The sequence below is a fragment of the Cydia amplana genome, chromosome 10, assembly GCF_948474715.1.
Source record: "Cydia amplana chromosome 10, ilCydAmpl1.1, whole genome shotgun sequence".
Lineage (NCBI taxonomy): Eukaryota > Metazoa > Arthropoda > Insecta > Lepidoptera > Tortricidae > Cydia > Cydia amplana.
The window spans coordinates 522,015-540,221 of record NC_086078.1 but is presented as its reverse complement, the minus strand read 5'-3'; the positions used below and the strand labels follow the sequence as shown (position 1 = coordinate 540,221).

Sequence of the window (18,207 nt, the reverse complement as noted above, 5' to 3'; positions counted from 1 at the left end):
AACCAAGTACCATCGTTCATACTATAATCTGACAAGTCGTAAGCCTTATTTCCAAGACCATAAAGTCCAACGATGATCAGTCAGAACTGCTGTTAGCAGACCGTTCATAATGGCGGAAGATTGATTGACCGTCAAGCATTACGGGAGATTAAACCATAACGTTCATAACTCGCGAATCGGGTCATTCATAAACTGGTATTCATTCTAATCTTTTATATTTTGATCCCTAGAATCACAACTAGTAAGCGAAACGAGAGGCCACAATATATTGGTCAGATATTATAGATACAACGCGTTAGACGTTAGACTACCATCGACCGAATAAATAACCTACTTATTTCTAAACATCTACACTCTGAAGGCCTATCGCGAAAAATGAAAATCTAATTTCGTTGTCTGCCTCTCTATCGCTCTTGCAGATTCGAGCGACAGAGAAGCAGAAATTTCGTTTTTCGCGAGAGGGCCTCTGAACTGGGTTTACCTTTGTTTTGTCGCCAATTTTTCTGTAGATTTTTGTTTCACAGAAAATTTTTCAAGTAATTTCATATTGCAAAATAATCATTACACAGAATATTTAATTCAAACAATTTTGGTTCGGTTTAGTTACATTTCACAGAAAAAATTAAAAAGTTGTTTCGTTTAAGGATAATTTATCCATGTAATTTCATTTCACAAGAATCATCGATATGTATAAAAGTTGATTCTCATAAATATGGTTTACCGAAATTTAAAATACAGAACAGTTATTTAGTCGAACATTAATTTCATAGAATAATATTATTAAAGTATTCTTCATACATATTTTTGCTAGGCCGAAAGTCACTGCAACGTTAAAAACATTGCGGGTAAAATCATATGAAATGTTGACGCAAATGAATGTAAATGTTGCGGAGTTGTTATTGTTGGAGTTATATTCTTTATCGAGTCGTGGTCCGCGTCTGCTCCGGCGCTACGAGCAAAGCAGCCCCTTCGCCCTTGCGTATCAAAGCGCAGGCACAAATGCTCTGCGCTTTGTTACGGCGGGCGAGGGCTGCTTCCCCTCCGCGCCTCCGGCTTTTTACATACACTCTAGGGGTAGGACAGACAAGACCACGTGGATAGTGGGGTGCTCCGATTCGGATTTTGATTAGTTAGACTTTTAAGTCTAAGTGCGTTTAGGTGTATTTGAAGTGTGTTTTATTTAAATGAATACTAGGTTAAAGGTAATTTAGTGAAGTAATAATAGTTGAAATCAATATTCTGTGAACTGTAGTGTCGTACAAATAATACTCAATGAATAGTAATTCTACACTTAGTATTTTATTTTATTTAATAATCTTTCAATAAATATTCTGAATTTTAATAAAGTTACATGGTATGTTTCTTTAAAATGAATAATCGAAGAAACAAAATTAGTTGTAACAAAAATGTGGGATTCGATTATTCTATGAATAATTTTCTTTAAAACAAAATTCGGCAAAAGATTCTACGGTAAAATAAGGGTACACCCTCTGAACTGACCAATTGAACCTTATTGCCTAAATAAATAATTTGGCCGAAGTCGCGAGCAGAAACTAATATTTATATAAACTTGTAGATTTCGCCCTTTGTGGACGCCATATTTGCTTTAGCAATCCCGCCTCAAAAGCTAAGGCAAGCCAGACAAATTGCACCGCGTAGAATGCGCGTATTGGCATTTGGAGTGACTTTTTGCGGCAATTGGGGCATGTCTCCGGGACAACTTAATGGAGTGGCTAATGGATAAGGGTGCGCGAGTACTTATTTACCGCGTATACCTATACCTACTGCGTATTTGCAATTTTGTCATTTTGTATGTAAATCATAAATACATATCACAATACCTTTAGTAAGTAGAAAGTTTAAACCAATACGAGTATATTGGCCGTTTCTTTCAGTTTTACTAAAGTATATTAATTATATCTTATAAATGTTTTAGTTAGACTATAATAATAATAATAAAACAGGAGTATTGTAGCCAATAAGCCTGACATTGTGATAATAGATCGATCGCAACGCCGGGCCGTGCTCGTTGACATCACCATCCCCCATGGTGAGAATCTCGTGAAAGCCGAAGTACACGAAATAACCGCCATGTGGGATGTTGATTCGACGATCATTGTCCCGATAGTTGTTTCGGCGAACGGTCTAATAGTGAAGAGTCTCGACCAACATCTTGAGAGACTCTTGCTAGGTGGTTGGATCAAGGGCCAGATGCAGAAGGCGGCGATCTTAGACACGGCGCGGATATAGTCCGCCGGTACCTCTCTCTGCGGCCCTGACCACCGGCAGCTTGGGCCTTGCCCCGCTGCTGGCGGCACCCTAAGTTAGGTTTTTTATAATGTGTTTATAACATTGAAGTATAGTCGTTAGTAATAATAGCTCAATGGTTTATAATATTTTTTTAAGTGTTTTTATATTTTAATTTTATATCCATATTGTAAAAAACCCTAACTTAAGACGAAAAATAAATAAAGAGAATAATAATAATACATTTCATTTATTCAAGTAACATGACTCATATAATTTGTTGTTTACAATATTAATTCTTAATTCCTAATGAATAAATTAAACATTAATAATATGGACTGCAAGAAACATGCATCTCACAGCAGTGTCTCAAGTATGGACAGTCGAATCAAACCTGTCTGCAATAGAGCGCAGGATGGGGCGGGGAGGCGCTATACATACGATACGAGTACCTATAAACACAAAATGAACATAAACTGAAACAGAGAAAAGTAACGTTTTATGAATATAAATAATAAAGTATGTCGCGTGACGTACCCCTATAATTACCTTTACCTTAGAATAAAACTAGACATTAAAAGTGGAAACCATTAATTAATTTACGGCAATTTGGCCCATTTTAATTGCGTTAGAGTTTAACACAATCCTGTAATGAATGGGGGTCTGTTTGGCTTGCCAAACCAGAGATACAAACAGATCTGGACCGGAGGGCGCGTTTACACCAAATAGTTTAAAGGCTTCGGCACACAGGCGCGTTATCCGGGCGGGGTGTGAGCGGGACGTGAGCGTTTTGTATGTAAAAGCGGCGCGCCCCGCTCACGCCGCGCCCGGAAAACGCGCCTGTGTGACGAAGCCTTAAATAAGTAGAAAATAATGGTCATAGTAAATTCAATCAATTAGAATTAGTCACTTTTATCTCGAAATATTTTAAACAATCTGTATATTATGCGGTCTAGTATTTGTTTTATACTTAGACTAATCACTACATAGTATAAAACAAAGTCGCTTCCCGCTGTCTGTCTGTCTGTCCCTTTGTATGCTTAGATCTTTAAAACTACGCAACGGATTTTGATGCGGTTTTTTTAAATAGATAGAGTGATTCAAGAGGAAGGTTTATGTATAATTTGTAAACCCGTGCGAAGTTGGCGCGGGTCGCTAGTACTAAATAATGCATACCTCAATTAAATAACGATTCCTTCCACTTAAATCAACCTTAACCCGTATAAACAAATAGAAAACTACCTAAATGATAATGGAACAATATGTGTATGCCACAAACAACAACATCAACAACCCGTTCAACTATTCACGCCTCCGCTTTCTGTCAACAACCGGTTGTTTATTTGTTTTGTTAATATATCATTTAAATTATTCAAAGTATTCAACAACATTATATTCACGTGGTAAAAGGTCACACACGCTCAAACGCATCAGTATATCGGTTATATGTATTAAGTTTTCTCATTGTCCGATCCGATATCCGATACCCGATGATCAGGCCCTTAGCTAGACAGCAATTAGTTTTATTTTTGCATACCTAATCGTATTTCTTAAATTAGTAAATAAAATATTTTTATATACACATTTTTTAAACTTGACTGTGACAAGGTACGAAATGGTACTGAAATTAAATTCTTTGACAGCTTGACTGTAGTCATTGGCCCTATATCTAATTATCTACTCGTATCTGTAGGAAAGCCGCCTTTTAATTTAGCTTGTGAGAGCCAATCAACAGAAGGGGGCCTTGGTATGTAAACTACGTACCTAATTAAATTCATTCGCGTTTTAAAATTGCTAGAATCGTGAGAATGCGTCACAGCAGAGTGACTTTAACGACCTAGGTTACCTAGGTATAGAACAGAATGTCTGCCAAGTGAAGTGAGTAATTTTCCTTTCATTTTTATGGTCTAATGAATCGAGTGATTGTGCCTATTTCAAAGTATGAACAAAAGGCAAAACACACATCGAAATTAATAGACGTTACTCTTGCAGTAGTTGCGAACAGTTTACAAACCAAATATGGAACATCTATCCAAACCTATTGTTGTACCTATAGATTGCATCGGCAATATACAAAATACACCAACACATATTGTATTCACTTATTAAGTACAAACCTACGTTTTGTGCAGAGTTTCACTCTCTTGTCTTGCGTATTATTGACTGCCTACAGTGCTTACGTAAGGAAAAAAAAATATTAGAGAGCCTCGCTATTTCAAGAGGTTTATATTATTTTGATGAAACACAATATTTTGTAAACTTTAAGGATGCGTAGCGAGGATGTGGAAAGTTGTCGACTTAATTTTTAGTACCATGTACGTACCTAAATCTATTTTAGCATTTTAATTATAATAAACAGGAACACCACTGTTGTTAATGTCAATGGACCGACCCGGTGAAAGCTAGTTCTAGGTTCTAGATGGTGCTCTTATATTTAATAAATAAAACAGAAGGCAGTTTACCATAGCTTCTTCCACCTTTCCCACCACGGAAATCATCCCCTAAAGCGGTAAAAAGAGGGTGGATTTTACTATCGTAGTTGGATTTAGAAGAACTTTAGAAATATCATTTTGACAGTTACTTTCTCATTTGCGAGCTCACGGAGGAAGCACCTTACGCACCGTTAAAGCATTATTGTAATGCGCTCAGCATATGATTGGTATTTGTGCAGCCTTGCCGGTGCCGGGACTATGAGTTACGTAATCGGATCGCATTAAAATACCGCTGCCGGTAAACGCATTTGTCGCCAGTTGCCACATCTGTCCCGGTTCTTGGTCGAGATAGAAAATGCATCGCAAGTATACTTTGTCAAAGGACTGTCTCATTTCAAATATAGACAGAGATAATCGTACTATCTTTGTCTTACACTTGTACTAGCATCAAAGCTAGCACCCAAAAGAAAAGGATGAGTACCGTTTTTAGGGTTCCGTACCCAAAGGGTAAAAAACGGGACCCTATTAGTAAGACTTCGCTGTCCGTCCGTCTGTCACCAGGCTGTATCTCATGAACCGCGATAGCTAGACAGTTGAAATTTTCAAAAATGATGTATCTCTGTTGCCGCTTTAACAACAAATACAACAAACACGGTTTTTTTGCTCTATTTAGTCTATTTTTTATTGATGGTGCGGAACCCTCCGTGCGCGAGTCCGACTCGCACTTGGCCGGTTTTTTTTTATTCTTATTTACTGACAAATTTGGTTTGACCAACTATACCTAGGTACAATACATACTGATATGTAGTCGGAAGTTTTCAAATTGCTAAATATCCACATGGAAAATTTTCGGATCTCATATGTTTGTATGGTAATCGAAATTATTCAATGCCAAAATGAAAGTTTCCTCGCTAAAGGGCTGTTCTGGGTCCAGTTAAGTATTTACTAAAGCGACAGCCATTTGACCTTTGTACTTATCCTCGTTCTGCCTAATGTTCTCAATAATGAACACTCAATATATCGATCCCTGCCCAGAAATTCGGAAGTGGGAACAAAAAATCAAAGAGTTAACTAATTAAAGAACATTGGGAAGAATACTGAAGTTCCTTAAAATACGAGAGAAAACTAAGCTTTATTTAAATATGGTTAAATTTGCATAGATCCCAGGATTCACGCGTGATGAAGGTTACCCATCAATAAAAAAACCTGCCAAATGCGAGTTGAACTCGCGTTCCAAAGGTTCCGTACATTAAGTCCGACTCACGCTTGATTACACATTTCTAATAGGTTTTCCTGTCATCTATAGGTAAAGAACTAATTTGTGTATTTTTTATTTTTATTTTAGACCCGTAGTTTCGGAGATAAAGGGGATGGTCGGACATACAGACAGACAGACGCACGAGTGATCCTATAAGGGTTCCGTTTTTTTCTTTTGAGGTACGGAACCCTAAAAACCGCCAGCAATGTTACATTGTTACGCGGCAGTGTGTGCGGCGGCCGCTAAACAGTTAATTGCAGGCCGGAGGAAGGAGATTTCTAACCGGGACTCGTTTTTGCCGCGTTTAGCTAGGTACAAACCCACTCATTACCAAACTGTAGTTCCTATCCTATCCCGACGATCTGTTGGCTAATTAGCTAGTTAATCTGTGTATTGATGGTTTTAATATTATATCCGATAATTTGTTATTGGTTGGTAAGCAGTGACCGTGACCAGCTACAGGCCTGCAATAATATCAAGCATACGCATAACGAAGCGCGCAAAAATATCTAACACAATCTGCCTCGCTCATCTAAACTGTGGAATGAACTGTCGCCCGCGGTATTTCGGACCGATACGATACGGCTTTCAAACCTTCAAGAAAAGAGCTTACCATCTAAATTCTAAAACGACACCAGCAACCCCTCTGGTGTTGCAGGTGTCCATGGGCGATGATAATAACTTACCGTCAGGCGATTCGTCTGCCTATTTGCCTCCTACATCATAAAAAAGATAGTTATAGTATTTTGAGAAATAATCTTTTGGAACATAATAATTTCCTCATAGGTGATGTGAAAAGCAATGTGTCACATAGTACCAAAATTATTTCCACCTTGGGCGTTAAAACACTTGAAAGCCTCACTACGCTCAGGATATTTATTTTAGAATCCAGAGTGGCGAGTACCTACATACCACATACTTAAGTCCTCATAAATATATAAGTAGATTAATAAAGGTTTTTCTTATCACGAACACATGCAAGCCCCACATGTCCCGATCCTGATTAAATAATCTAATCAAAAGGAGCCGAGAAAGGAAACAGAAAAAAGAAACTTAATAAAAAGGAACCCGTCTCAAGGAAAAGACGTTTGCACTTCTGAGGCGTCACTTGCGCGTTGCCGAACCTGCTTATACATATGCCTACCTATTGCGAAAATAAATCAAATATTCTTCATTGTTTACCAAACACAATCGTAAACAACGCAACCCAACAGGCGAGGCGGTCTTATCACTAAGAAACGATCTCGTCATACGTTCAAGGAATTTTATTTCTGCTCCATTTCCTACCATGTATCATCCTTAGTCACAGTGACAATGAGATACGAAAAGGTACATATACTTGGTCAACCAGATCTAGTCAGTAGAAAAAGGCGACAAATTTGAAAAATGTAGGCGCGAAGGGATATCGTCCCATAGAAAATTTGAATTTCGCGCCTTTTTAGGGTTCCGTACCCAAAGGGTAAAAACGGGACCCTATTACTAAGACTCCGCTGTCCGTCCGTCCGTCCGTCTGTCACCAGGCTGTATCTCACGAACCGTGATAGCTAGACAGTTGAAATTTTCACAGATGATGTATTTCTATTGCCGCTATAACAACAAATACTAAAAACAGAATAAAATAAAGATTAAAGGGCTCCCATACAACAAACGTGATTTTTGACCGAAGTTAAGCAACGTCGGGCGGGGTCAGTACTTGGATGGGTGACCGTTTTTAGGGTTCCGTAGCCAAATGGCAAAAAACGGAACCCTTATAGATTCGTCATGTCTGTCTGTCTGTCCGTCTGTCCGTCTGTCCGTCCGTATGTCACAGCCACTTTTCTCCGAAACTATAAGAACTATACTGTTGAAACTTGGTAAGTAGATGTATTCTGTGAACCGCATTAAGATTTTCACACAAAAATAGAAAAAAAACAATAAATTTTTGGGGTTCCCCATACTTCGAACTGAAACTCAAAAATTTTTTTTTCATCAAACCCATACGTGTGGGGTATCTATGGATAGGTCTTCAAAAATGATATTGAGGTTTCTAATATCATTTTTTTCTAAACTGAATAGTTTGCGCGAGAGACACTTCCAAAGTGGTAAAATGTGTGTCCCCCCCCTGTAACTTCTAAAATAAGAGAATGATAAAACTAAAAAAAATATATGATGTACATTACCATGTAAACTTCCACCGAAAATTGGTTTGAACGAGATCTAGTAAGTAGTTTTTTTTTATACGTCATAAATCGCCTAAATACGGAACCCTTCATGGGCGAGTCCGACTCGCACTTGGCCGCTTTTTTTTGCTTGTTTTGCTCTATTTTCTGTTGATGGTGCGGAACCCTCCGTGCGCGAGTCCGACTCGCACTTGGCCGGTTTATTTTACTGACAAGATTTTGTTGACCATCTATAAATCAATTCCCTGACTGTTCATCATTGTGGTATTTGTGGTGATGATGACCGCTGAAGAAAAAATTGAAGTCCGTTGGCTCATTGGATGGACATTCGGTAGATTGCGGATCACTTCTGGGTGAGATTAGCTCAGGACCGGGACAAGTGGTGTATTAGAAGAGACGCCTATGCTCAGCATGAGCAGTGGGTGATAAAGGGCTGATATGATGATGATGATGATGAAAGGAAAATTGCAGATATGTTGCAGTCAATATGTAGGTAAAGTGTCATTCTATGGAACTTGCTAACTATGTAAACATACCGCCATATCAAAACTGTCTCTGGACTCTTAATGTCAATTTACTAGTGATTTTTGATTACATAGTTAGCAAGTTCCATAGAATGACACTTTAGGAGGGTAAGTATAGTAGCCTCGGCAATCAATGCGTCGTTTTCAAGTAAAAGCTCTCTATTCTAGGTATTCTCAGTTCTCAAGAGCTACTCAGCCGTATTGATGAATTAGTTGTCCTTATCCAAACCGACATTGTGGTAAGTAGGTATCAAAAAGCCGCCAAGTGCGAGTCGGACTCGCCCATGAAGGGTTCCGTAATTTATCACGTATTAAAAAAAATACTACTTACTAGATCTCGTTCAAACCAATTTTCGGTGGAAGTTTGCATGGTAATGTACATCATATATTTTTTTTAGTTTTATCATTCTCTTATTTTAGAAGTTACAGGGGGGGGGGGACACACATTTTACCACTTTAGAAGTGTCTCTCGCGCAAACTATTCAGTTTAGAAAAAATGATATTAGAAACCTCAATATCATTTTTGAAGACCTATCCATACCCCACACGTATGGGTATGATGAAAAAAAAATTTTGAGTTTCAGTTCTAAGTATGGGGAACCCCCAAAATGTATTGTTTTTTTTTCTATTTTTGTGTGAAAATCTTAATGCGGTTCACAGAATACATCTACTTACCAAGTTTCAACAGTATAGTTCTTATAGTTTCGGAAAAAAGTGGCTGTGACATACGGACGGACGGACAGACAGACAGACAGACAGACATGACGAATCTATAAGGGTTCCGTTTTTTGCCATTTGGCTACGGAACCCTAAAAATGATCCGAATATTTAAACTAACGCGACCTCACCGCGAACTTTCACTGTCGACACTGCAACTGCAACGATGCACTAATTACGTGAACCAGGAAACGTACTTTCGATTGGCTTATAAAATAAATTGTCGCCCCATACAAGAGGAGAAACTTAGGTCAACACATGATGTGAATAACATTTTAATATTTAATAATTTAGTTATAATGGTACATTAAAAAATGTACACGTTCTATAGGATGCCGGCACATGTATGGCGTTCGGCTTTTATGGTGGCCGTACGCGGTTAGAATCGCGATTGCGAAAGTCCTGTTACCAAAGCCGGCCCGTAACATTCGTAGCCCCATTCGCTTTAAAGCTGAATTAAGTTCCATACCTTTTACAAATCCGTCTGCAGACTCGCGACTCCAATAAATCCAGAACTGAACAAAAACAAAACACTAGCACTTGAAAACACAAAATAAACTTGTCACTTTCAGGTCATACACACACACGCATCCTTGTTTCGGGAAACAATAAAAAAACTTGCACAATATTTGGACAGATGGGTATTTATTTTGGATCACGCACGCCGCGTCGCTTAGCAACGCGACACAACCTCCTCGCCCGAAGGTTTCTCGACACTAAACCGGAACCATTTGTTGGGCTCGTCTATTCTATTCGGGCACTTCGTTACGGCCGTATAACACCTTCTCTTTTTAACCACAGCGCCGTGGCAGCGCCATCTATTGGCGAGCGGCGGCGTTAATACGAACGGTTTGTTTTGACTGCAAGCAAGAAAGATGGCCGATTGACAGCTGACGTTAACTAGCAAAACACGTCCCTGTTACATGGTAATAAAACTCAATTCGAATAGTGTATGCAAAGTCGTTCATGCGTGAAATGCTGTTAAGCAAAAATTGACTCTAGACCATTGGAATAAGATTCATTATTTTCTAGCGGTACGCGGGCGTATAAGAAATCAAAAGTAACAGTGAAATGGATAGGATTGCCTTGGCGGTTACGGTATTATCGAAATTGCATCTATTGCCTTGGGATAACCTTTCTGTAGCCAATACCGCTCTGCAGTCGTCTAATTTAGTTTACCTCTTATCTACTCGCACCTTACTGCTGTTAATTCAAATTGCTAATAAAAGTAGCATAGAATAAATATTTTTGTCAATGTAATATAGACACAATATAATATGTAGGTACCTATAGTACAAAGAGAAAAATGAAAATAGCAGCTTAATAATCATGAAATACATACGATAAATGTATAAATTGACGGTATCGTCTTGGGTCGTCCCATTCGTTTTTCGTCAAGTTCTTAAATTAGTCCTATTCTGCTTTCGTCACTCATTCTACATTCGTCACAATCGTCGGTGGCTTTCAATGTAGAATGAGTGACGAAAGCAGAATAGGACTAATTTAAGAACTTGACGAAAAACGAATGGGACGACCCAAGACGATACCAAATTGACCGCGTTTCTCCTATCTATAGACCAAATCATAGGCCAAGCCTGTTAATGAGAGGAGTTTGCCACTTTAGAATGATAAGTGCCCCTTTTTCTTATTTTACAGTTATCCATTTGAAATGAAAGTATTAAAATTCGATAATGCTTGATGTTTATGTAAACTTGTGACACACGTCAGATTGACAGTTTTTTTTAATGTTTATTCTTCTGAGGTTTGTGCTAATCACATGTAAGGTTAAATATCAATACGTCATAAACTGATTAGGGTAAGTCAACCTATTGTTAGCCCTTCACCATCATTGGTACTTTCAACCATACTTCAAGGTTTCAAGGCAAGAGTTCTGACAACTACTGATACCTTTCGGGTACCATTCAATGGGTATTTTTGCCTGAGGCATATTAGGATACAGCCATACAAATTCGCCATACAATGTAACATTTCAAATGTCTTTATTCACAAAAATATCCAGAATCTATTCTTATAATACATCAATAATCATCCTAACGTAACCTTGCAACTCAGTTCTTTGTCAGTTTGTTCAGAAATAACTTTAATCATATTACTATTGGACATCGCATTTCTTGGCGTGTACCCCGCGTCGAGCCATGTCTCTAACACGTCCGTACTGGGCAGCATGGTTCTGAGCGTATTTCTAATATAAATGTATGCTTGTGGAGAATACTTGTAAATACTAAGCGCGAAGTTTTTCAAGTCGTCCGTGTGTCTGGTCGGCATGGCTAGGACTAGACCATTTTTATCCTCCTTAATTTTATCCTGTAAAGTGAGTAATATCCTAGATTTTTTCTTCCGCTTTTGATTTAGGATGTTCTGTTTTATTTCTATGGTTTCCTTTAGTCTTTGGAGTTTTTTGTTTTGTCTGTTATGGATCGTCATGTTGTATCTGAGTTTGTCTCTTAATCCGACGGCTTGTCGTTGCATTTTCTGGACCTCGGTGAAGAGTCGGAGTAGGGCGACCTGGTCTTGTCCGTTGGCTATTGGTTTTGAGTGGGATATGTTGTTGAATTGTGGTTTGTGTTCGTCCTGGGAATCTCTGTCTTCGTCCTGGGAATCCATTTCATAGTCATCTAGCGTTTCCTCGTCTATGTATTCCACCTGAATGAACAAATAGCGTATTATTTTATTGGAGGAGACTTTTGTATTTGCGTCCAGGGGCCCATTTCACGAACCATATTAGGCTAATATTATTAGTGTGTTGTGATGGAAACCCATACGATTTGACAGTTAGTAAACTAATAATATTAGTCTAATACCTTTCGAGAAATGGGCTCCAGGCCTCCAGGGGTATGTTTCATAAAATCAAAACTTGGAAATTTAGCAGAATTTATTTAAAAGTGTCTATTTTTTAATTCGGTAGACTAAAATGATATTTCATAGTATGAACATGAAATGTCATTTCATACTATTAAATGTCATTTTAGTCTACCGAATAAAAAAATAGACGTGTGTTGAAAATGGTAATAGAAAATGAATATACACAAGCAATTGTGATGCTGCAGCTTATGCAACAGACAAATTTAAATAACGCCTAGTTTTCCTTCCGAGTTAGAAAATCGGACTGCAGTCTCTTTAGAAACACTAGCATTGGACCAAGCTAAACTTGCATCTGACAAGTGTGGGAATGCCACCATAAGCGTCAAATTCTTATGTAAACACCTACGATGTTTTATAGAGGAACCTCCACACTTTATCACTTCAACGTAAGGCGGACTGGTGATGGTGCTCAGTGGAACACCACCCTAAATAATAATTAAAAAAAAAAAACATAAACCATCTGATTATGGCTAGAACAGCCGATTGCAGATTAGACTTTAAAAAAAAAAAAAAACGTAAGGCGGAGTTAGCTTAATTGCTTTAGAATCTTAAAGGCTTCGTCACACAGGCGCGTTTTCCGGGCCGGGCGTGAGCGGGGCGCGCCGCTTTCACATATAAAACGCTCACTCCCCGCTCGGAAAATACGCCTGTGTGACGGAACCTTTAGATGGACTCGTGTTTGTGTCAGTACTTGATGTTGAGTCGCCCAAGTTAGTTATTTATTTATAAGATTGCTGCGCCCTTGCAGAATCCATATTATTTATAGGTACCTACCAACCTAATATGAGGTAATATATTTGCAATAAATGCTTTTGACTTTTGAAAGTGGGCCACAAAAGCAATGAAAGAAAGAAAGAAAGAAAGAAAAAGCATTTATTAGCACAATAACAAACTTAAAAACTAACAAAAGAGAACACAAAATGAGAGGTTGCGCTAAATGGTCCTCACTCAGCTAGGTGTCACGGTATGAGCCACATGGCACACTCCGCGACGCTGATTTTCAGTAAGGCCCAGTGGATGGACTAGGTGGCACTCAGTAATGGACACAATGTACAAAAATAAGGGAAAACTTAAGTAAAAATTAAAATTTTGATGATGAAATCACCTCAAGAACATGATGAGGCAGCTTCTGTGACGGCACCGCCTTGCTGTTAAGCACCATGTCATTGTTGGTGTCGCAGTGGAAGCAGTCCACCGAGAAGTGTTGGATGCAGATGTACGAGAAGTCGGTGGGTGTCCAGTTGTTCCGGCCCGTCAGGTCCGTCCAGACTTGCCGGAGTTGGGGGTCTTCAGGAAACCTGCAAATATTCAACATTATTTTAGTAGTGTGAGTAAGTAAGTAAGTAAGTGTTTTATTTGTAAATATAGGTAGAATTACAGTGGTGGTCAGTTTATAATATGTACAGTTTCACTATATTTTGCCAAACGGCGTACAAAAACATTGGACTTAATACTAGCAACTAAACTATCATGCTCACCGAGTACGTATGTGGAGTAAATTATTGTATGTAATGACAATTGGGTAAATGCTTAAAAATGGAGGTACTAGTTATGTGGTCTATTGGTACAAACCAAGATAAAAGGAATTGTTAGAACCTTTTAAATTTACTTGTAGCAATATTTTTCCTGTCACACTTGTGTCATGTCATAGGTAAAAACACACTTTGCTGGTAAGCGATATGACTGAATATCGCAGACAAATACATGACGAATACCAAAATTAGCAAAAAAGCGGGATGCGGGTGACAGAACGTTAGTAGTGCCAACATGAAGGAAGTGGAAGAGAAGATAATTATTTGTTTTTAGGGTTTCCCAACTACATCCTTCCAAAAATACAAAATTATTATACCGAACATTCTCCTCATGTATGAAAGTCAACACCGACATTGGCAAATTCACCCTGTGCAAAATTGCAGGGAGTAAGCCAGAAAAAAAAAGTGATATGACTGTTTGGGCAACAGACATTTTCACCTAAAAATACAACCATGTTGAATAGTTACCTGAAGAAAGACTCATCATTCATGTTCTTGAAGTCATCACAGCCAAGGACTGCACAGGTTTTGGTGATCTCTGTGTCCGCCTCAGCACTTTGCTTCACCTCGGGGGCCACCATGGCTGTAAACACGTTAATATTCATCTTCCGGCCTAAAAGGACCACATTCGGAGGCTCCTCACAGAATAAGCAACTTCAGTCTGTTAACTCATTCAGTGCCAAAAACTCAACTATCGGGTATTTTATGGTTTCGTTCCCAGGCTGGATGACCCGATAGTCGGGATCGTGGTACTACAGCTTTAAATTACGAAATTTTTGTGGCCTGGTGCAGATCGCTTGTTTGGCTGGGTGGGAATTAATGTGTTAAAACATTGAATAGTTTTACGGTTTAGACTCACTTGTTTTATGTCACTCGCGCGACATGTGAAAACATGCCTAACCAGTAGTGTTTCTTAGTTATCTTAATTCAGATTGATGTATTAATAGAATTTTAAATACAATCTGTGTCGTAATGTGATAAACACACCCTTATGTCAATAGTGAGTATTGCATGTATATGTATGCCAAATTGTCTATTATCATGCCAAGTATGCAAAGACATGTTTTCTATTTAAAATCACAAGCATAACATCATCGTAACTTGTTTTATGTGACATTGATACAAATTTTAATAAAATTAGAAGTCGTCAGCGCCACTACTTAACTAATGAGGCAGCTTCATACACTGGCAGTAATATTGAAGTAAATTACATAAACAATGTATTTGATGAACCTAGTTGATACATGTTTGTTTGTTGCTTATTACTACATACCGATAGGCGTAGATTTTCCTTTATTTTCATTGAATTCGTTGACAGTATCCTTCATTTTAGCAATAGCTTGGGCAAAACTCATCACTCCTTTTTAGTAATCAAGCTATCTGTAAAACAAATTTCATAAATAATTATTCATGATAGCTTACTTGTATTAATTTTGGATAATATTTAAAGCGTAGGCATATTTGAATAGTACAAAGAGATATTTAAATGGGTTTAAATTAGCTTTCTTTCACATTTTATGATTTTACCTTGTTAGGTCCATAAACCGTTCGCAGCGCCAACACTGTCATAGGTTACTTGTCCGATACCCCTGGATTAACTAATTTTAGAAGCACTAAATGCACGAAACGACTGATAAATAATTAACGATGTATAAGATAAACACGAATAACATATATTTCACATAATATTTCTATTTTTCATTTACAATTTTACGTGTTGGACAAACAGCGCGAAGCCGTAGCCGCCGTATTTTTTTTTATAAACGTTGATGTCCATAGACCACATAGACTCTATTATAATATTTTTGTATTTCTACTCAAACTTATCTATCCAGTGGCGCCAAATGACAGTTCGTCTATTTTCATTCTAGCTTGACGGAGCATAGAAAAAAAAGTCATTTGATGTGATACGTAATTTTTGACGGAACCTTTGTTGGTATCAATTTTATGTTATTTATAAAATGGTTGATCCAATATTCGACTACCAGTTCAGGCTTATTCTAATCGGAGACAGTACAGTGGGCAAGAGTTCGTTGCTGAAATATTTCACAGATGGAAAGTTTGCAGAGGTACCTAACCATCCGTTCATTGTTTTTGTGTTGTTCTAGTCAATTTTAGTGGATTGATATGTTAATTACGCATTAATTTCCAGTTGTCTGACCCGACGGTGGGGGTAGATTTCTTCGCTAGGATAATAGAAGTACAAGACGGGACGAGAATTAAATTGCAGCTATGGGACACTGCTGGTCAGGAAAGATTTAGATCTATAACGAAATCGTATTATAGAAACTCTGTTGGTGCGCTGCTAGTGTACGACGTATGTAACAGATCAAGTTTTGAGCACATACCGCTGTGGATGATGGAGGCCAAGAGGCACATAGAGCCCCACAGACCAGTGTTTGCTTTAGTGGGGTGTAAAATCGACCTTGTAGGAACAGACAACAAGAATGGTGCTAGAAGGGAAGTGTCTTGTGAAGAGGCCAGAATGTTTGCTGAAGAAAATGGTATGTGCATTTGTTTATTTAATTATACACCTAATTATAATCAGCTTGGAAAATTACTACTTATATTTTAGTGTCTTTTCAAACTTTTATTCTCACTTGATGATAGGCCCTAAGTTCAAGGTTACCAATTTAGTATTATCCTACATGGTTTGACTCTTCCTGAACCTTTCAAATGTGTGTGGTGGTCACGATGTGCATACATGCTTTGGATGGCATTCCCAACTAAAACCTGTACTGAAAATAATTATATCATGTAATAAATGTTATCTGTTTTGTGTACCTAATAAATAAAAAAAAATAAAAAAAAAATAGTCAAGCTCTGGACTACATTAAAGCCAATTTCAGGTCTTCACCATGTAGAAACATCAGCCAAAACAGGCATGAATGTAGAAGAAGCTTTCGTACTTGTGGCCCAAGAAGTGTACAACCGCATCCAAACAGGAGAGTACAAAGTAGAGGACGGCTGGGACGGAATCAAGACAGGCTTCAACCGGCCCAATGGGATGGACTTCAACTTGCTCGAGGCCGAAACTGTCCAGTCCACTTGTTGTTAAATGTACATATTGACAGTAGTATAGCTCATGTAACGCATAAGCATAATTTTATAACATTCAATTAATTAAGGTTTAGCGCGAAGTTATTTATAGTGCACTACACTGTGTAATGCATTTGTCTATGGCCACAGTCATTGATCTGCAATACTCAAATATTAAATCGGTTAATTATCGTTCCATAGATAAAAGTTGTGTTGGTCTCAAATTTGTAAAAGCCATACAGCCTAAACCGAGAACCAAAGAAAAAAAATGTTGTTAACTTGATCTTTTATTGATTTTTGAAGTCAGTACTAATACTAACATTCTAATAATTATAATTTTACAATTTACGTAAGTCAAATTTAATATACCTGAATATATTGTACCTGGAACATTGTAATTTTAATGTTAACGATGCATAAATAAATTAAGGAAAAAAAAAACTAAAATGATAACTATTCATCACAATTCATATAAATATATATTAAGCCACCAGAACAACATGGTTGAAGCCCTGGATGTTACATTTGCCTATTTTTTGCAATTTGACAGGATACAGTAAGTACCTAACCATTTTGTATAGAGGAAAAATTCTTTAAAGAGCCATTTGGATTATTTTGGATATATCTCAAATCTCAGTAAAATGCATGAGTTTTTTTTTAACTGGCAGAATTGATTTTCTGTTATAGTTTAATATAAAAACCTATGCTCAATTCCACAGAACATATTAAAGAGGTTAGAACGGCTATCGCGCGCAGTTAGTATCGGAACCGGTGTCGCCGCTCGTTCCGCTCCACATTTCCACATTTCTCGCGCAACGGTAGTAAAAACTTGTGTGCCTGGTGAATGGATACGCCTCCTTTAGACAGATTTGATGTCTGGCTTCTTAATCTGAACGTTATTGTGGCGCAAAAGGCATGTTTACGTTTTTCGGTCAGCGCGGGCGAGTACTAGCATGCGAGCGTTTGCTCATAACCGGCGGCGACACGTACCCTGCTCGCATCGCCATTCTACTTGTTCTGTGCTCAATTCCCTATTCCAAAAATATGAAAGTGGCTCTTTCATGCCACTTTTCCTCTACATTATGCAGCCAATATGAAGTTTTAGTTACATTATAGAACTCGATATAGTCATATTGCTTGTAATATATGTCAAACAGATTCCAGGGTAACACTTGACCCTTTGAACGCCACGTCTATCGTGTGCGGCGCGGCAACGTGAACCTTGTGGGAATGCACGAAGGTTGATATTGGGTTGTACCCGCACGCGCTAAGGGTTTATGTGATATAGCAAACTGGCAGCTAACCTGCACAAAAGTGAGGACATTATTTTGAACACTGAATTGTGCGAGCAAATAATAATTTCAGCTTATAATATAATATGTTCCATTATTATGACCTCAATTAATTACTAGAATT

The 18,207-nt window shown here is 38.0% G+C and overlaps 3 protein-coding genes across 3 annotated transcripts in view; 1 reads left to right on the top strand and 2 right to left on the bottom strand.

Moving 5' to 3' along the window:
• The window catches only part of LOC134651468 (uncharacterized), a 284,537-nt gene extending 274,220 nt beyond the window's left edge, over positions 1-10,317 (bottom strand). The window contains exon 1 of the mRNA XM_063506580.1: positions 9,807-10,317. The gene's annotated coding sequence lies outside the window, so the exon portion shown is untranslated. The remainder of the gene's footprint in view (positions 1-9,806) is intronic.
• Positions 10,318-11,320: 1,003 nt separating this feature from the next.
• Positions 11,321-15,515, bottom strand: LOC134651396 (THAP domain-containing protein 1-like). The gene is made up of 5 exons (XM_063506496.1): positions 15,280-15,515; positions 15,026-15,132; positions 14,221-14,335; positions 13,326-13,518; positions 11,321-12,001 (listed from the first exon to the last, which is right to left on the bottom strand). Exons 2-5 carry the CDS (start codon positions 15,105-15,107, stop codon positions 11,384-11,386), a joined length of 1,008 nt encoding a protein of 335 aa, XP_063362566.1. The 5' UTR covers positions 15,108-15,132; positions 15,280-15,515; the 3' UTR covers positions 11,321-11,383.
• A 129-nt stretch (positions 15,516-15,644) lies between these two features.
• Positions 15,645-17,139, top strand: LOC134651434 (ras-related protein Rab-39B). Its single transcript, XM_063506541.1, has 3 exons — positions 15,645-15,821; positions 15,905-16,256; positions 16,602-17,139. The coding sequence occupies exons 1-3, from the start codon at positions 15,714-15,716 to the stop codon at positions 16,808-16,810; spliced, it is 669 nt and encodes a 222-aa protein (XP_063362611.1). The 5' UTR covers positions 15,645-15,713; the 3' UTR covers positions 16,811-17,139.
• Positions 17,140-18,207: the final 1,068 nt, after the last annotated feature.

What these genes read in the sequence shown, in the direction of transcription:
- LOC134651396 (XM_063506496.1), bottom strand. Translation starts at nt 15,107, where the DNA reads ATGAGTTTTGCCCAAGCTATTGCTAAAATGAAGGATACTGTCAACGAA. An exon ending in AATGATGAGTCTTTCTTCAG is followed by an intron (nt 13,519 to 14,220) that starts GTAACTATTCAA and finishes GAATATTTGCAG; the next exon opens with GTTTCCTGAAGACCCCCAAC. An exon ending in TGCCTCATCATGTTCTTGAG is followed by an intron (nt 12,002 to 13,325) that starts GTGATTTCATCA and finishes TTGTTCATTCAG; the next exon opens with GTGGAATACATAGACGAGGA.
- LOC134651434 (XM_063506541.1), top strand. Translation starts at nt 15,714, where the DNA reads ATGGTTGATCCAATATTCGACTACCAGTTCAGGCTTATTCTAATCGGA. An exon ending in CAGATGGAAAGTTTGCAGAG is followed by an intron (nt 15,822 to 15,904) that starts GTACCTAACCAT and finishes ATTAATTTCCAG; the next exon opens with TTGTCTGACCCGACGGTGGG. An exon ending in AATGTTTGCTGAAGAAAATG is followed by an intron (nt 16,257 to 16,601) that starts GTATGTGCATTT and finishes AGCCAATTTCAG; the next exon opens with GTCTTCACCATGTAGAAACA.